The 20,004-nt window shown below is 39.1% G+C and overlaps 1 protein-coding gene across 1 annotated transcript; it reads left to right on the top strand.

Annotated features, from left to right (window-relative positions):
- Positions 1-2,133: 2,133 nt before the first annotated feature.
- On the top strand, positions 2,134-8,326 carry LOC104413602 (orofacial cleft 1 candidate gene 1 protein homolog; the record flags this gene model as incomplete). Its single annotated transcript, XM_010024641.1, has 3 exons — positions 2,134-2,217; positions 7,191-7,360; positions 8,255-8,326. Coding segments are annotated over 3 exons (326 nt in total), but the record flags the coding sequence as incomplete, so codon positions are not given.
- Positions 8,327-20,004: the final 11,678 nt, after the last annotated feature.

Genomic DNA, 20,004 nt, shown 5'->3' on the forward strand with positions numbered 1-20,004 from the left:
GGCCCACGTTGTCCCTAGTCTGTCTTTTGATGCTATGTACCTATAGAAGCATTTCCTGTTCTCTTTCACATCGCTTGCCAGATTTAATTCTAACTGGGCCTTAGCTTTCCTAATCTGGTCCATGGCTTCCCGGCCAAGGATTCTGTAATTTTTGCTTCCACCTTCTATAAGCTTCTTGTTTCCCTCTAAGTTTCCTCAGCAGCTCCTCATCCATCCATGGAGGTCTCCTGGCCCTCCTTCCACACTTCCTTCTAGTCGGGACGCAACAGTCCTGAGCCTGTAGCAAGTGATCCTTGAATATCAACCAGCAGTCTTGGGCCCCCTGCCCTCTAGGACTATACCCCATGGAACCTTACTAAGCAGGTTCCTGGAGAGGCCAAAGTCTGCTGTCTTGAAGTCCAGGGCAGTGAGCTTGTTGCATGCTCTTCTTGCTGTCCTGAGGATCTCGAACTCGACCATCTCAGGATCACTACAGCCAAGGTTTCCCTGGAGCGTCACATTTCCAACCAGTCCCTCCCTGTTGGTGAGCACAAGGTCAAACATGGCACCTCTCCTTGTTGGCTCCTCTATTCCTTGCAAGAGGAAGTTGTCTTCCACACAATCGAGGAACCTCCTGTATTGGCTCTAGGTGTTTCTTTTTGACCATGGGGGCTGGACGAGATGACTTTCAGAGGTCCCTTCCCACCTCAACCAGTCTGATTTGGTGATACTCACAAACCAGGCTTATTGTTTGGTTTCCATTTCTTTGCAGAAGTGTTAAATAAGTGGAACTACATTTGTATCTTGTGGACAGGGTTCAAAGGGTAGTCAGAATTGAAGTCTGGTCCTGTGTGATCATCTCTTGATTGGAAATTGTATTTGTTTACCTCCTTTTTCCAGCTAGCAGCTTGTCACTAACGAGACGAAATCAGAACAAGATGAAGAAATCAGGGCACACTTCAAAGCTGCACTCTTCTTATGACCTAAGCAAGTCAGGCCCAAAGCCCAAAGAGAATAGGTGGTGAAAAACAAATCTTCAGCCACTAACTCCATTATACAAATTTAAATATAATTTTAGTGTGTTCATCATATGAGATTCTATAACGGGTTATGTGGAAATGAATATATTGGCAATTATCTTTTCTATATTTGATAAATTAAATTTATTTTGGAAATTTGTCTGAGTTGATAATGCCCTAAGAACAAACAACACCTCACTATGGATTTTCTTCCCACCTCACCAGGGGAACATTTCTATGCTACATGCTAAAAGAAACATAAAAGATTCTGTACTTGCAGAAGAGGTTTCCAGAAGCCTCCCTCTCTGAATGTACAGTATAACTGGAACAGCTGGCTTTGAAATTTCAGGGTAAAGAAAACTTATTTTTTGAGATTGTATCAGGCACTTAAAAAAGAGCCACCCAGGGCTGCTTGTAGCTGTATTTCAATTCACCTACCTTGTATTTGTTTCTTTGTCCTTCTACCTGCCTGTCTTCGCTGACAACTTAGAGAAGCCAGGGTCTGGGAGACCTGGAGAGAAGACAGTCTCAATTGATCATTTCTCCCTTGAATATACACACTTAAAGAGATTTTTTAGGTGTTGTGGAAGAAGGTATGTGTCTGTGTGTCCCTTGCTCCTTTTTAAAATCTGCAGATGTTACTAGGAATTTGAATGACTGACCAGCCACAAATCTAAAATTCACAGTGTGCTGTAATGACTACTCATACTAGGGAATGTGTTAGTATTATGGACAGCAAGGTAAAATTTCTAATAAAGATCCAGAATCATATTAAAAAAGAAATTAGGTCATTTGGTTTTTATTAAGAGTCAAATAGAATTCATCTGGCAATTTGAATATAAATGATAATTTCAACTAGTCTATTAGCAGGTTTAGTAAACCAGTTTCAGTTCAGATCCAGGTATAATATTGTTCACCATTTAAAAATATACGATTACATTGTTTTTATTTTTAACTGTCTTTCATGACTCAGAAGAAAATGACAGTCACCTCTGATGAAGCTGTCACTGTGAAAACTATTTTAAAGTGTCAAATGGTTTACTAGGTTTTTTGCTTTTATACCTTTACAGTTTAAAATAGTGTTTCTTGAAATGCCACTGTAAGAGAGAATTGTTGTTTTGGTTTTTATTTTAAGATCCTGTGAAATTTGATGAGCAAATCCTGTATGGTAAACTGATGAAGCTTCTAGATGAAGAAAACATAATGCTGGACTTGCAAGGTAAATAACAAACATTTGCATAAAGAAAACTAAAACTCTTCTGATTCTGGATGTGGGGAAGAGAGTGGGTAATCCATCCCATTGAACTCAGAACCAAAAGGGACTTTGATTTTAATGCGAGCCTGTAAGATCTTTTTTGCCCAAATGTTTTTGTTTTAAGTCATGTTTATGTGGTTTTAAGTGTCACTTAAGTGCATGCTTTCTCTAGGCAACTTCATTGCATGTTGAATTCCACTCTTATGAAAGAAGACTGGAAATATCATTGCTAATGTGCTCAAAGCTAGAAATCTAAATCATTATTTAAGTTCATAAATGGGTGGGCCATTTGTCAGATGCATGGATCATGTCGCATAGTGTTTGAGGTTATCTATGTGAGGATTTACACTAACAGGTAAGAAAATGTTTTCTGTGGCTTTGTTATAAGATGCTAATTGATGTTGCACCTACATTAAAAACAACAAAGCGTGAGAGAAGAGATTTCTTCACCTGAAGCCAACAGCTTTGGAACTTTGAAACTTTGGATTCACTTATTTTTACAGGCATTGTTTAACGCCCAGCTGATTCATGAGACTGTCTCCACTAAAGCCTTTAGAAAAGATGCACGTCTGCTGCTCTCCTCTGGCTCATCCTACGAGAAGTAACATATGAACAAGTCCTGGCTCAGTGCTGCTCTTATACTTTTGCACCCCACCCCTCCTTTTTCAGCAGGTCTTCGGTGCAAAAGTATTTTCTGGTGTTTTTTGTATTCTGTATGAGGTTTCCCCAGGGTGGGATCTGATACCTTTTCCATTACCTTTCTGAAAGATAGCTTCTGGGGCTCCCCCAAAGTGGTGGGAGAGAGAAGCACCTCTGAGCAGTGGTTCAGTCCACCTCATGCAGACACCTCTTAGCTTATTAGGCAAATTTTGCACTGGAAGCAGTTCTCTTTCCTCTGGCTCTTGAAGGCTCTTGGATAACTCCTTTGGACTTGTCCATGCTTTTTGTGTGGCTAAAAGAAAGTAAGCCAAATTGTACTGTGTGTACTTGTCCACTTGTAAGCAAGGGAACCAGGGAATAAAGGGGAAGCCTTCCCCATTCATCAGTGATTACTCTCTCCTTCATCTAGGTGCCCTAAAACTTTATCTTATATTACAAATAACATTAATGAACATTGTTAAGATGAACGACCAGATACTTGACAGAGGATAATAAAAAATAACATATTTAGAGAGAAATACGGATTCACTGATCTCAAATGTTTATAATTTAAGCTCACCAGGTATGTTTGAACTAAAAATATCTTTTTCTCCTACTAGTTTTATCAAACCACCATGAAAGGCAAAATGCTCTTATTATTGTTTGACTATGTGGGTGTGAGACATCCAAAGCCATTTGAACATACATGGTGCACTTTGTGGACAGTGGTCTTGCACTGAAGCTGCCAAGGTTGCTGAGCTGCCAGCTCACTGATTCAATTCAAGAGCAAGCAAATGTATTAGCAACTATGTCTTGCATTCCAGGCGCATGTCAGAGCCCCGCAGGAAGGCAGGAAGTGGGAGAGACACCACAGCCTGCTGCTGTCTTGTGTCTTGGGCCTCACTGCTTTTATTTCTTAAAAGTGCCACAATGGGTATCAGAGCTGGTCCTGCAGGTGAATATTACACCCTGTCCTACCTGAATTTTTTATTTGCTTGAGTGAATAAAACCCAGAAAAAAAGCAGGATTTTTCCTGACAAAGTGAGGTTTGTGCAGTCTTTACCTCTGTGTGTGTATATCAGGCTGTATTTATTTCTGCATGTGCTTCTCCCTCGCAATTTTTGAACCTATTTTTCACTTCTAACACCCTTGGTTTTTTAACAGAGAGCAAGTCTCACAGGTCTGACTTCTCTACCAGTTCTATGAAAGTGGGCAGCTGAGCAGAGCAGACAAGCATTATTAATGTCTCCAATGAGGGAAAGCTAATATGGGAGTTTGACCCTTATTAGACATCAGAAAATCCATAGAAAACTAGGATTCATTTGGTTCCACTCTTACAGAACTGCTTCTTTTCTTCATTTGACCACTGAGCTGAAAAATCACGTAGTCATACAGTCCTAATTAATAGATCATCCCCAAAGGAAAGAAAAGAACATGGCTCAGAATTAATATAATTGCATATTTAAAGCATTTTGTCGCTGAGTAACCTGTTGGTCACTCTTGTGCTATGTGTTAGTTCATATTACACAGCAACTTAAAAGGCAACAGTTTTTTTTTTAGAGAAGATGTAGACCAAACATTTCTCAAACAATGTAAGATCATGATCCATGTACATCTGAAATGATGCTAGGTGAACAGCATCAAAAATATTTTCTATTATATTACTTTTTGGCAACAACCTAAAAATTGAAGTGCAATGCTTTACAGCATTTTAGTTGTCTGAAACTGATGCACGAGCCTTTGGTGATGTAGTTTTTTGGCTACAATTTATGCAGAGTCTTCTAGAACAAGACAGCCAAAGTACATTTTCCTTGTGGAGTTTGTAGCTACTTTATACATTCAGACCCATGCTGAGGTCTAGTCTGCTGGTGAACCTACCCTTTAAATTCTCATCTCAGCATATTAAACCTTTGTTGTCTGATGGACAAATGCAGGAGTAAATGAAGTTACAAGCAGCCAAGTTAATACCAGAGAGATTCTTTTAATTACAGCACAACATCTGCAAATACAGCTTGTGCTAAGAAGTGATTTAAACTACACAGAAAGTATGACTCGCAGTGTTAAGTACAGCCGAGGCAATGAAAAGTTTGACGCAGATGCTAGCAACTCGAAGCAGCCAGTTTTTAATTAGTTTATCAATCTACCAATCAATTTCCTCATAAATTTTCAGCCATTTGTCCCATGTGTACAAAGTAGTAACATTTTTAACACAATGGCTACTTTTGTACAGAAAGGAGGTGGAGGCTGTGTTTTGGTCAAGTATTGCTCCGGGGTGGCAGCTCAAACCTCTAACCCGTGGGTCAGTTCAGACAAGGAGCAACCTGGCAGTGACCGAGTTTCAGAGGTTTCTTAGCAAAGCCAGCACAGAAGGAATAAACCAGCTGAACAATTCTCTTACCTCCCTGTATTCAGCTCATTCAAAACCGAACAGTTTTTCCAATTGTGTTTAAATAAGCATAGGTATCTTTTAATCAAATATTTTAAAAATCTGAACCATAATTTCTCTGTATTTTTAGCAGTTATTTCCCTCTAAAAGCTTTTTGAAAATGTTCTTTCTCTTCTTTTGCTCTTTTTCCACAAAACATGTGCTAACGATCCCAGTGTCTTCCACCAAAACTGAGTTCGCCTGTTGTAATTCCTCACAAAAATAACAAACACACAAAAAAAAGGTATTTTGATGAATCACTGCATGGTTGCCTTTGTGAACCAAATGTTTTAACTCTTTTTTTGATATATAAGGACTATCTCTCTACACCCAGAGGTTCCTGAGATAGGAATGTGCAGTATTCCCAGGATGTAAACTTGCACTGCTCCTGTGAAATCAGTAAGCAGCTGATTTATACCAGCTGAGCATATGGCCTGTTGTGTGCAACACAGCACTGAGGGGAGCAAGTGGTGCTGCATCTTCTGCTGTTGGCAATGTTTCCTTTTCCAGCGCTTCCTGGATTTTCTCTCTACTAGCCAAACCCTTAATCTTACAGTAAATTTAAATGTAAATATTGTTTTGTTTTTGCAGCTAATAGTTGTAGGTCAAATCACTTTTCATTAGGCTTGTAAAATGCTACATGAAGAAATTGTGTACCCTCAGGTAATGGTTTGGGTTGTTTATATCTACTGTACACTTCCCCCAAAATGATTCTGAATTGTATCCTGTTGTAATTAAATAAAAAAACCCACTCTACTTCCTGTGTGTTGGTGGCACTGAGGTGATTTAAGTACTCAGGAGGCTCAACAATTAAAGTCATTAAACAATGAGTAGTGAGCAAAACTGAAAATGTTAATAGCCTTAGTTTTATCTTTCGTTTTCTGGTCTTCATTAGAGAATAAATGACTTCAAAGGGGAGTGAGGAAAAAAAAACAACTTTTAACTGCTTTCATGTCTTAGAATGGACAAAGAGAAAAGCAAATAACTTGATATGGCAGTTTCTTTTAGAGAAAGGCACAGACAACTATAAAAACTAGCACAGAAATATGAGGCAAGAAATATAAAGTCAGATGTGGACAACCCGATATCTGTCATTTCTTAGTGACCCTAATGTGGAGAAATAGCAAAAAATAGACATCTTTATTATTTATGACCCAAACTAGTAGCAGTTTTGTAGCAGATATCAATGAGAAGATCAATTTTTTAATTTATTTTTTGTTTAAATGTAGCTTGATGAATTAAACTGAAAAAAGGATACAGCTTCTCTTTAAGATTAACTTTATGAATGGGATTTCTTTTTATTTATGTACAGCACGTACCCTTTGGTTCTGCATAAGTCACTCCACTGAAATCAGGGGAATGATGTGGGTGAGAACAGAACTGGACCTAATTAATTAGGCAGAAGCTGAGTGCACACACCTAGGGAAGGAATCTGATCCTCTGGGGTGAGTGGGAGGAAGATGAAATGTTCGCTGTGGCTCCACCTGAAACTCCCTTTCAATTACAGTTATTCTTCCTCTTCCTCATGAGGGAAAGACAAAAGTTGTTCTAAGTCCCAATTCCTTTAAGACTTACAGGGGAGCAACGTGGCCATGGAAATGCAGAGTATCCCTTTTAAAAACTATTTAAAGAACAAGCTGCATGTGCTAAATTTGTACCTGTATGCCGGTCTTCCCCTTGAGGAGAGTTTCTCTGGTAATGGCACTTGAAACCCGCCAGTTGTTCTACTAACTGTTATTTATTACTGTTCATTATATGGCATGAATGGTTGTCTTAAAACGTTGATGGGCCAAATATGTTAACTGAGAAGGTACTAGCCAGTGAATGAACTCCCATTTGCTAAGAGATAATCTGCCACTTTTGTTTCAAACAGCCAGTGTTGCCAGTGAAGATTTTCCAGAGTCCGTGATGCCTGTCAGCTCCAGTAAAGCACATGACCTTCACAGGGAGCTTGAAGATGAAGAGATTCCTTCATATATCGAACAGTTTGAGAGAGACGTTCAGGATGACATAATTCTGCTTGGCAGCTTTTCACTGGAACAGGTCAGAGTTAAGAACTATAAGACAATTTTATCGCTTGCTTCATAACATGATGCTGGCTTGTTAACCTTGTACACTCCAATTCTATTTCGCTGCCTGGCAATACATATATTGAAAGGGGAAAAGATAACCCATTTCACTTTCACTGGCTTGCTTTATGTAACTGGCACTTTGCTAAGCTAACGACAGGACCTTTACCTTTGCCTCCATTTCAATGTGAATAAAAATAGATTGCCTTCGTTGCTTCTTTCCTAAATAGTGGAGTATCTCTGACTGCTCCATGGTACGTAGTGCAATTGAGTTTCAATCAAGATCCTAAACTTACAACATCTCTCTGACAAATTTAAAAGAAACTTATTCATCTATCAGTGAGAAAGTTCAGATTGGAGCCCAGGAAGGATTTACGCAGCAATATTCATTGTATGGAGGATAAGATTATTACCAAATTATAAATCTGTTCTGTTTTTTGGGGTGGCAAAGCTTCCTTTGGTTTTCTTTTTGTCATTCCATAGTGTAAAGGGACAAGGCTAGGTTCATATTGACACAGGCACAAGTTTTTGATACTTGTGGGCACCTAACTACCATTTGTCTCTTTGAAAAATCTCATACCATGACTAGGGGACAGATAGAGAGATTAATTGATGAATCTATCATTTTTAATTAGCAACATGAGAACAGCGAACTCGCTCTGATGGGCTTAAAATAGGTTATCCAATGACTGGATGGTGATCTAAGCTTTCTTTCATTTTCAGAGGGAGTTTTTAGAATTTTTTTCACTGTAGGACTAAGCCTCATCATTGCTTTCTGTATATTGGTGAGGAACACAATTTTCTTCCTTGCTGCTTTCCTCTAAATCCTTGTGTAGCTGTATGTCATTCCTTCTGACTTTTTTTGTAGCTGTGTGCATCATGCACAGAAGGTGGCTTGGGGGATATTTTTTCAGAGAACATGAAACGGGAGGAAACATGAGGGAAAAGGACTTGGATGGTACAAAGAGTGTTATCTGCCTCAAGGGACTGGTGGAGTAGGAACCTGGGAACAGATGAAGAGACAGTGCTGCACCTTTCCAGAAGTTTATTATATGCTGAGAGATAGCACTTTAAGTTTGGGCTATTCAGACCGCCCCAAAGCTTCGTGAGGCATTATGACACCTGAAGGAACACAATAGACTTGTCAATCCTTTGTTTACCCTTCCTCTAAATATGGTCGCTGTGAGGCTGATTGTCTTATTTGGACTCTTTCTGGAGGTGCTCAGCAAAGTTCGTTTCCTATACAGGAGCAAGCTATCTGGTCATCCCAAAACAGATTTTTATCTGACAACCATAGGTGTGAATCCACATGTGATACAATATAGTGCTGCTTTTCTTCCTTGTTTTCTTTCAGAGAAAGAGAATCCTCAGGTAATGTGATCAAGCTGGTCTACCATGAGCTTACAGTTAGGGACTCTGTACTGCACGGGAGAGGTCTTTAATGCCTGTGTTTTCTGTCCTTTACTCTCGCACATTTCTAACTTCGGTTGTCCATGCCCTGTGTAGGAATTCAATCATGCTGATGTGGTATTAGCATGATTGAATTCTGGCATGGTGTCTGGATCCTGTGGAGAGTAATAAGAAGGTCACTGTAAAAACTATACTGTCTTCTAGATCCGTGATATATATGTCCATCCTTTCCTTGGAAGCACACAAAAATGGTGTATTCAGCCCCTTTGAACACAAAATGAAAGATGACATTGGAAGTAGAGGCTGCAAACATGAACCTCATGTTATATGGGTATTCAAGGTCATCTAACAATAATGTAAACATGTTTATTCTTCTTTAATTGACTTTCTTTATTCTTCAATGTGCTGTTTTTACTCTTTGATCTGCAGATATACCCGTGCAGCATTGTAGTGTTGATGCCTTTCCACAGCAGCTACAGGTTCAGTACAAAGACTGCTGCCATGGTCTTCAGAATCTGTTGCTGCTATCTTTGGGATGCCTCCAGCTTTTGTAACTTGAGTGTATGTTTATTGGTTCGAAAAAGTCTTAAATTTGCCAGGTGGCATTTACTTCTTACCAGGAAAAAAAATAATCTTTCTCTTCCTTCTGCAGGTTTAATATGTAGCAGATGTACTTTAGCGAAGTGTAATTTATGATTAGTTAATTTAATCTGCCATAATGACATAAAGTGAGCCTGAAACAAGCTTCTATCATTTCTGCCGTTAGAGGTAACATAATATTTTCAAATGTCTACCAAACCGAGTAATTAACCCTGGGGCTGAGTGAAGAAGTCTAACAGATATCTCTCTCACATTCCTTTGCTTTGATAAAATGAAAACGAAACAGGTGAACCCAAGGGTTAAAAATAAGTGAGAGTTTACAGTACGTAAGACTGGTTTTATAAGCGAAGGTTCAGAAACACCCTTGGGTTGCTGCTGTTTCTTTTTGGGCTGCCAAAAATTCTCTTCAACGAGGCATCTGATTTGCACTCCAGCTTTGCTGGCAATGTTGGCACAAAGAGGACACGTATGTATTAACTATCTATCCTCTTAGTTCATTGTTTTCTTCTCTGCTTTGCAGCTTTACAGTAAATGGGTGGCTTTTGTTTAAACAGCAGCTCAGTGCATGAGATCAGTGTGATTAAAAGTTTTTGAAAGAGCAGATGCACTTTCCAAAATAATAATTAAAAAAAAGTTTTATGCAAGATTTTGGCTCTGGAACTTTAAGCTGCATTGTTACTTACTTCATGTTTTGTTTTGTAAATGAAAAAGCTGATAGCTGAGATTGGCAAGATACATAAGGGGAGATCTGATAGATTCTTGTAAAAAAAGCACTAAGCAGATGTCAGTGTTCTGTTAACACACACATTAAAGGATATTAAATTTGGAAAGCAGTACTGTTTCCCATGGCCTACTCCTACAGATTTCAAAAGACCCAATGACCTTTGTTTTTAATAAATTAAAATAAACTTTATTGAGAGAAAATCATCAGTTTAGGGTAGTGTTGTGGTAGAAGCTGAGTAGGTACATCCAAGGCTGGGTATGCAGAATGCCACAGAAAACCATCTGTCATGAGACAAACAGACACATGCTTATGGGCAGAACTTGATCTTACAGAGAAGAGAAATATGCAAAGAAAGACCTGGTGTAATGCTGGCTTAAAGTGTTTGATTAAACGCAAAATGCTCTCAAAACATGAGAGGCTGCTGAGGATGAAGCAAACACTGGTGATTCAAGTGAGCTTGCACTTAATGGGCCTTTGGCAACATAATCTCTCTCATCATTAATTCAAATGCCATTGAAAAATACTAGGTCTGTGATTTCTAGCTGTTTCTGAACTGAGACAATGAAAGTGACTTTCAGCTTTATGTAGGTTCTCTCAGGAAAAAATTATTAATAGGACAATTGAATGAATCAACACTGCCCAAGAAGTCAAGAACATCTTTCCTGCTTGGCTGTCCTCTTCCTTCAGCTTGGGCAGTATTTTTAACTAAAGGTAATTTGTTCACAACCTCCTTCTCTACAGGATTCAGCTGCTACATTTAGTCCTCTCTGCTGGACATAACACCTTGCAGGATTTGATCATTGCAACTATATAATCAATTTTGATCCATGACCTCAATATGAATTACTCAAGAGCCTCTGGAAGTAAAGTGCAGGTTTTGCTCTTCAATACCAGCAGTTGAGTTATAGTAGTAAGAAATGAGCTATTTGTTGCAGGTGGCTAGTAATAAAATGTTGCCTTTCATCAGGAGATTTACCCTTTAGTTAAACAAAGGTTAATACCTCTGGGCAATATACCTAATATTCTTACAGGGTCAATATCAGCACACTCTGACTCTTTGCCAAGTCACAGTAAGATCAATATATATCTGATGTTAGAGTGATCAGTTTTCTTTTGGTGACACGTGGGTAAAATTTGGTACCATGTAAGATGATGACAAATCTACTTTCCAATGAGGAATTTAACCAGTGAAATTAGGCCTCAGTCATATAAAACACCAATGCATGTTTGCTTACATGTTCTACTCTGTTGGATAATACTGTTATTTATATCCTGATGGTATCTGCAGACCACCCCTCATGAAAGCTGTAGCACACTAAAAATTGTACAGTCCCTGTGATCGTTCTTCATTAATTACAACACTCATGTGAATATGTACACCTGAAAGCAACGCAGAATTCAAGGTGATTTTTACTCAGCCAAAACCTGGCTGCAACTTTGTGACATTAGCTAAGATTTTAAAAGACCGTCATGCAAATGAGTAATTTTTTTGTTTTACTGAGAATTGCAGGTCAAGAACACAAAAGCTGGGCATATTTCATTTACACTGTGTCTTAAAAGTGGGTGACTTCATTTTAGGTAAGCTACCTATAAGCTACACTCATTATTTGAGTGTCAAAGCATCTTTACAGTCTGTTAGTACAATGGTTTCCATTTAATTTATGTGAATATAGTAGGAATTGCAGGTATCTCCATCTTACAGAGGAAGACCGAGGGCAGAAATAGACTGAAATCTACACCATCAGAAATACTTAGCACCTAATATCTCTTTGAAATCTGTGATTAGGTCAAGCTCATTGAATTCTTTACAGTCTTGCCAGGTAGACTGCTCCGGTATTGGTAAAAAGCACTTCACTGGAACCTGTATTTGAGAGAAAGTAACACAAGGTAAACTTGACAAAGCTTCTGGCTTCTGGGCCTTAGACTTCTGATGTCCTGCCCAGCTAGTCCATGGCCCTCAGATGTGTCAGCACCCACCCAGCAGACACAAAGCCTGATCAAGATGTCAGTATGCATAGCTAGGTGACTTGTCTACCCCATAAGCTGGCAACAGTTTTCTAAATATCTTTATTCTCTCAAGTTTTCTCCTGCTTCCTCAGTGGAAAGCCTGGGAACCCTCCAAATTTCTAAGGTTCCTCCCCTGTTGCTTCTGGACATTCAGATATATACTTTGAGTTTTATTTTTGTAATTTTAAAATTTTTGTGCTTGTTTAAGAAGTGGGGTGTTGGACAGGGAAGCATGTGAATGAGTGTCGACATGAGGAGAACTGTAGAAAAGATGTTCTATATGTTTGTAAAGGGCCTGTCACTGCGCTGTCACAATACTCATAATATTGCTATAGCTGCTCTTTTAAATTGTAATTCTCTTTTGCTTTGTTCAGGAGTTGGGTGGAGTTTTAGTTAAGTAAATATTTATATGCAAGTAATGAAACTCTCTAAGGGATTCACTTAGTTTTTACTCTATTCTTTTACTCTTTAAGACCAGCGTGGTAATTAAACAACTAAACTAATTCTTGATATTCTATTGAGCTGGAACAATGAATCCTATAGCTACTGTAAATGATGATTTGCTGCTGCTTAAGGTAATCTGACTGGTCAGCTTTCTAGCTCACTATCCTAATATAAACTCCAGTAAGGAAATCTCTTTCTATGGTTCAGTAAACAGAGGCAATTGGAAAGATTCTTCAAAGAGAATCAGTGATTGCCAAGTCCTGTTGAAGTTTAAATGAGTTCATCAAATACTGACCACCTGTTAAAAGAAAAAGAAGCAGAATTTGGATGAGGACTGTAAACTACAAGTGCACATTACTGAAGTGTAGAGGCATGAACCTACATAAATAAATACAATGAGAACAGATTGGTTTTTAATTGCTCAGGTATTCTCTAGAATGACTTATCTTTTTTTTTTTGTTTGTTTTGGTTTTTTATTTACACTTTTAATATGTTTGGAGCCAAACTGTAGTCACAGATGTAGCAAAGTCTACTGTTGGTTACCATTTATAACATGAGACTCCTTAGCAGTATTAATAGATGGCACAGATTTTATGAGCTACAGATAAAAGAATTGCTGTAAATGTTGTAACTTTTTTGCCTCTGCAGTCTTTTAGTAGAGCTGAATTTGTTGAATGGAACCTATGCTGGATGATACTTTTGACCTCTACTTCATAGAACAGATTAATTCAGATGGGAAGGACTGGACCTCTGGAAACTGTCTGGTCCAACCTCCTGCTCAAAGCAGGGCTAACTCTGAGGTATATTAGGCTTTCCATGTGCAATGTGGGTTTTTAAGGGCTTTGGAGTTGTCCACACCAGTTTGTTAGTGTGAAACGTAACCAGGTGATCTGTAAGTTGAGAGGCATAGAACTACTGGGAAAGACAGTCCAGTTGCATTACATGTGCATTTACTTAGTACAAAGTGGAAAATGATCACGTGCTCAACAGGCTGGCAATCTGTTAGCACAGTTGGTTTCTTGCACTACAGTACTAGTTAGACCCTCACACAAGATGCAGCTTTCAGGACTGGGTGGTTACAACAAGAACATGTATTAAAGTGCATATGTTCACTTGAAGATGTGTCAGAATCTTCATACATATATATACATAGTATATGTTATGATACAATTGCTCATGTCAGCATTCAAATCAGAGAGGGAAGGCTTAAATTTTACTAATTTCACCTATTACTTTCAGCAAAGAGATGGAACAGAATATGGCCTTGCAGGAGGAGATCTGTTCTCTACAGCAAAAAATCATTAGGCATGGCAATTTGTCATTTCCACTGTTGTATTTAAGACAATCATGTAGTAAATTGTACTTAAAGCATTGTTTCCCACTCTGTAATTTTCATATACTAATTGTAAGTGAATGTCTCTTTTAATTATAAAGTGCTCAAGTGCATGTCTGCACACTTGAAACAGGATAATGTGAAAGCTGGTACAAATGGAAGTTATTGGGTAAGGTTAAAGCCTACCCAAGCTTTTATATTACAATTATGGAGACAAATTTGTGTGGCAATGCTTTACTGACAGTCAGAAAAAAGAATGGGGGCTCTGAAATATGGGTTAGACCATAACCTCTGACATAAACATCAGGTTTTGGGAGCTTTAACAAGCAAATTGGTGATTATGGTTCACTTTTCCCTTTCTGTAAAACAGACCTAAAATTAGATACCTGCTTTAGGGAATAGTAAGAGGATTAAAGGAGTAAAGTTTCAGGAGGGACTTTGAAATAATAAAAACAATCTGTGCTGAAATTAACAAACATTTTTAAATCGAGGAAGAATGGAGAAAAACCACACACACAAAAAAAAGTCTCAGTATTTCCGATCGGTATTTCCTTTCAGTTTTTCTTCAGTTGTTCATGCCATGGTTTGCTGTCACTACCCAGAAAGTAGAAAAGATTATAAAACCCTGAAGTTCATCTCATAGCTTATGAACACTTTTTCTTTCTTGTTTTTAATGTAAACTATTAATTATAGATCTGTAAGTTGGTATAGTTCATTTGGTTTCCACTAGCATTGCTTGTGCTACATGAGTTTATACTGGAGGGAATGTGTTCCCTAATAAAATGTGGTTAGCATCTTCCATTATAACTCGTTAACATTTCCATTATACCTTATTATTTAGGCTAAAATTACCTAGAGCTTCTTAGTAGCTGGTGATGTCTAGGCTAATCTGGAGACATCTGAACTTGTGGAACTTTGACAGGCTAGCACGTTTCTGCTTAAAGTCTCTTTATCAATGGCAAATGCCATTTCAGTGTTGCATATTTTCACTGCTCAGATATGGTTGTCAGGAACTCTGATAAATGGCCTTGCATACGCTTGCTACACTCTGTAGATTTTGATGAGGACATCAAAGCTTTATGACCTTGAAGCTACATCTTCTCAACTGTGAAATGCAAAGCACCTGAAGTAGTACCTGGCGGTTCTGAAGAAACTACAGGTGATCCCTCTGTGAACAGCAAGATAGAAACGAGAAAGCAAGTCCCCTGTTTTGAAGCTGGAGAGCCAAAATCTTTATTTTGCAGAAGCTGGGTAGCTCTGCAACAGACATCCCTCCAGAGTTTCCTCAGTGCATCTTAAGCAAGTGATCCAAGTTCTTTTAATTTGTTAGTATTATCATCTTGGAAAAAGATCCTGAATGAAAACACCTCAGGTTTTTGGGTAAGTTCAGATTCTTGTTTTTTGCACCTACTTTATAGCCTATATTCTCTATGTATATAGCCTATATACTCTAGTTTCCATAACAGTTCAAAATTAGTGTCTTTTAATATATATGCCTTGTAAAAGTGTCCACCTCAGTAGCAAGATACTGTCTTCTTGTGTTGACTGGTAGCTTAGTCTTTACTGCATTGTTAGAGACAGTGCGATACTTTCCACATGTATCAGAATGATCAGCCTGTAATTGTCACTAAATGTGTCTGTTTAGTGTAATAAGACTGTATCATGACTAAAGTAAATCTCACTTTGTGTTCTGCAGTATCAGTTTTAAAAGAGAGTATGAGGTGTTTTTCTTTTTTCTTCCTAGCTGTTACAAATGGCTCACTTGTCTAAGATTTTAATTTTGTGCTCATGAACAGTAAATTGGTTTAATTTTCTATTGGGAGGAAAGGTTGCTTTGTTGCTTTTTCTTTTTCCCTTCTAAAAATATGTCTGAGAATTTGTGGCACATTTTTGGCAGAGTGCACTGTGAATAATACTGATGTATGTGCAGGATTTTGACACAACTTTACCTCCTGGTTCGTGGCAATCTCTGAGACAAGGTCACCCAAATTCCAACAGGCAGTGCAGTTCCCAGAGCAGGCCTTAAATAGCAACTAGAGTCTTTGCTGTCAACAGAGGGCACTTATCCCACTTACTTCTCAATACCTCACTTACCTGTGATCTCTCTAGTTAACATGGAGAGGATAAGCCTCTCAAAATCTCACTTTGCCTGAGAGGAATGTTAACATTTTTTGTAATTTTTTTTTTCATCTCAAATGGTTCTTTGTTTTTTACTTGTTTTGTGATACACAGGGCACTAGATGTTGAAAGTGTCTGTGAGTGAATCTCCACACAGTAGCCAGACTATGAAAGAGGATTAGTTGGCACCAGTGGGACTAGAGACGTAGGTTTTATTTCTAGTCCTTTTGACACTTTGCTCTGTGGGCTCAGGCAAGTCACTTCCACTGACATCTCACTTCTCCCACCTGTAAAAATGGAGTGGGCAGGATTTCCATCACTGCAAAACGTTTTGGGATGCAGAGATGGAAATCCAAGGTAAAAGCTTTTATACTGGTATTCCTTTACAGTTGGAAAGACAGTACTAGCTGTGCTATGGTGTACCGATGTGGGGTGGAACAAAGGGGAAGCTCTGGGATCCTCTGCATATGGGATCCCTGTGGGTGGTGGGAGGTTGCTGGAAACCACACTGGTGGTGTCTCCATGCTGCCTCCGCTGCTCTCCACCCTGGAGAGGAGGGCTTGTGAAGGTGGACCCCCACAGCACTCCTCACTGTAGGGGACGAGGATTTCATAGGGCCGGGGCTCAGCTGGCTGTTTCAAATAACAGTGAAGTTGAGTACCTCACCAGAAGGTTGTAATACCAGTGCTAGGACTGACCAGAAAGGGGAGGGTGAATATTGTTCCCAAATGCTCCATTTCCTGCAAAATGGCAATGGTTTTGCTTCAAAGCTTTGCTCGATTTTGTGGGCTTTCTCCTAAGAGGAAGGAGTGTTTGGGAGTGGTTTTGTTTAATTTTCTTTACAAATTGAAAATTACTACAGGAATCAAGTCCTACCATTAGTGAAGTAGTTTCACAGTGAAAATAGCCAGTCAGCACTGATTAATAGTATTGAGTCAGGTTTTTGTTTTTGTCTGAAGTAGAAACAATACTAACCATTGTGTGTCTCTGGGCTGAGCCCAGACTGAAAGATCTTTTTCAAATACTGGTCTTGATCACGATCTCTGAAATCAGTAGATGGGTCATTTGTACAGTTAGACCTCAAGATAGCCGATGAAGAGACTGAGAAAGATGTGTGAAGGAGCTGGCCCACAGCTAAAGCAGCGCCTGGTATCAGGACCAGGTGGTGCTGTGACTGAGCCATTTTGCCTTCAAACAATACCCTGCTTTCTCCAGTACATCCCAGGCTTTGAAGGATATCTAGTGGTTCACAGACTTCAGTAACTTTTTTTTTATTTCTTGAAAAGGAGTGAATGCCTATATCGACTTGGAGCTAAACCACATTTCATGCTTTCTTGTTGGGAACGCCCGTTGTCAACAATGGGTTGTTTTTACAGTCTAGACAATGTTGGTGTCATGACGAGAAACAAGAGCTTAGCTATGTGTGTGACGGTATATGCCATTGAGAAAAAGCACTTGGGTTTATTCCAGGAAATCTCTGATTCAAGGGATATTGCAGCAATTCCACATTAAAAAAAAAAAAAAAATTATATGGGCTGCTCTGTTTTTTGAAAACTTACACATTTTTTCTCTGTTAAGTTGCTTCCTGGTGATGGAAATGTCTGTGATTTTTTTCTACTGCATCTACTCTCCTTTAGCTTGCACACCCCTGCAGTAATTAGTGTAGGTTAAAATTTACATAACTGACTTTGGGGTTTTGCAAATAGGAAAGATGGAAATTTATTCAAGGTGGTGAATAATTCATTTTAAAGTAAGTTTCCTGGTATGGGTTTTTTTTTTTTTTTTTAATCATGTAGAAGATGTATTACAGACACATAGAGGTTTTCTGAATAGGACCCTAAGCATTGAATTTTTGATATATTTTATTTCTTGGTGTAGGTAAAGAAATATTAACCATGACTCATTGCACTTTTCCTGTTCAATAAGATTTGAATAAACTTAACAAATTTATTAGGTAGATGATAGAGCTTTTTGAAAATTTCCATGACACACTGTGACAAATATTTTACTAGGATCCAGAAGAAATAGTTTTAAATCATATTCCCACTACCACTTTGGAGGCAGAGAGATTGAAAACACTGCAGTTCATACAGAGAACCCTGATTCATATTTTCTTTTGAATATTCATTATTTAATTAAGATTAGGAAGATAAACAAGGGGATTGGGCAGCTATGGGAGCTTGGTAATATAATCATAAAAAAAAATCAAAAAAATCCCAGTTCTCTACTTCTGGCTCAGTGTAAGCCTGGACTGGTAATGTCTGAATGTTGTTGTAATGTTATGGCTACTTGATATTTTACAATAAGTGAGTTTTCTATTTAATCTTATTTCTTAATCTAAGTGCCCACCTCAAAAATCACTATCCCAGGTATCACCAAGATCCAGGAGACAAATTATGAACCAAACCCTCTTCCCACTTTCTAAACTTTAGCCTTAACTGCCTAGCCCAAAACTTTAAACCCTGTCCCATCTGTCATCAAGCTGTGGAAACACCTGATGTCTTTCTGATCATTAAACCTTCTCAGAGGCTTTGAATTTTGCTGCTGGGCACCCTTCCAATAGACCCAACCATGGCAGCCTGGTGGCTGTGCTTTGCAGGGGTGGCGATAGGCCTTGCTGCCATTGGGACGGGCCCCTTATGCCTGAGAGAGCACATCCCAGTGGGGCAGCTGGAGAGGAACAACCTGCTCTTGCTCTTGGCAAGCCGTCCTCACTGGGCTGTGGAAAATGACAGGAAAGGTGGATCTGACTCCCCTAACCAGACGTCTACCAGCTCTGCTGGAGCAGAGCCAGGACTGGAGCCAGGTCCCAGCCCTTCCTGGGAAAATGGTGTTGGTGGTGATTCACTGGGTTGGGGAAAGAAAATCAGCACCAGCATTTGGGGAGGTGGAAGAGAAACGAGTTCCGGTCCTGTTCTGGGAACTCCTAATGAACGTCAGCCAAAAGCTGCCCAGGAGCAGGAGGGCTTGGTTCCCTCTAACAGAGGAGACGTGGTGAAGGGAGCATTGCCCATGACACAGCTGCCGTGTGGAGAGCTGGAAGGTTGGTCATGTCACCTTCGTAGTTGTATATATACGATGCTCGACTAGGGCTTGGAGGATTTGTTGCATCCACCTGAGTCTCTCTGCTTCTCAGGGTTCAATTCATAGTGTATTTTAAGGAGACCATGATGTATCTGCTTTAATTTTACAGGGTTAAAAAAGTTATGTTGGAAGTTATTTGCACAAGCATTTGTAATACATTTCTGTAGTCTTTTTTTGTACTCTGACAATTTTCATTTTGGAAATAAGCTGGATGCTTTGCGTGAGTCTTCAACAGTGATTCCTATGCTTGCTTGAAAACAGCCAGACATTTGTCCAAAAAATTTAGGATTTGGAAGAAAGCTAGATATGGAACCTCCAATGGGGAATTTTTCTCCGTTGACTATTACATTATCTCCCTACCACAATGTTTTGTTTTGGCTTTGAGGCTTTATGAGAGTGGAGCATAAATTTACACTATTCAGATGACAGTATAGCAGCATATACAGTAGGATAGCTTCTTGTGTCTGGGTAGTGTGTATGCACATTTTGTCCATCTCAGGGACACCAGTAGAAGATCCTTGCACAAGAAATGTCCTTGAATATTCAGTGAGATCTCTTAATGGTGCAGGTCAGAGAGAATTTTGTTTTCCTGAGTCTACAGCCTTCAGAATGATTATTGTTTTCAGTTTTTGCACAGAGAACACAGTCTAAAAGATGGCTGGCTTCTCAATGGAATGACTTTTTCAGCTTGCTGTGCAAAAGTAAAATAACTTCAGGCCCTCTAGCTTCATGCTGGAGAGCTGCAGAGCTGTGGGAGGAGAGGACTGCTCATGTGAGCTAGCATCCCACATGTTGCAACCTCCAAAAATGCCAGTCCCTTTTACCAATCATCTAAAAACAGTTGTGGTGAGATAAGGCATCAAGATTTGGAGAATCATAGAATAGTTAGGGTTGGAAA

This window comes from Nestor notabilis, unplaced genomic scaffold (assembly GCF_000696875.1).
Source record: "Nestor notabilis isolate BGI_N333 unplaced genomic scaffold, ASM69687v1 scaffold31811, whole genome shotgun sequence".
NCBI lineage: Eukaryota > Metazoa > Chordata > Aves > Psittaciformes > Psittacidae > Nestor > Nestor notabilis.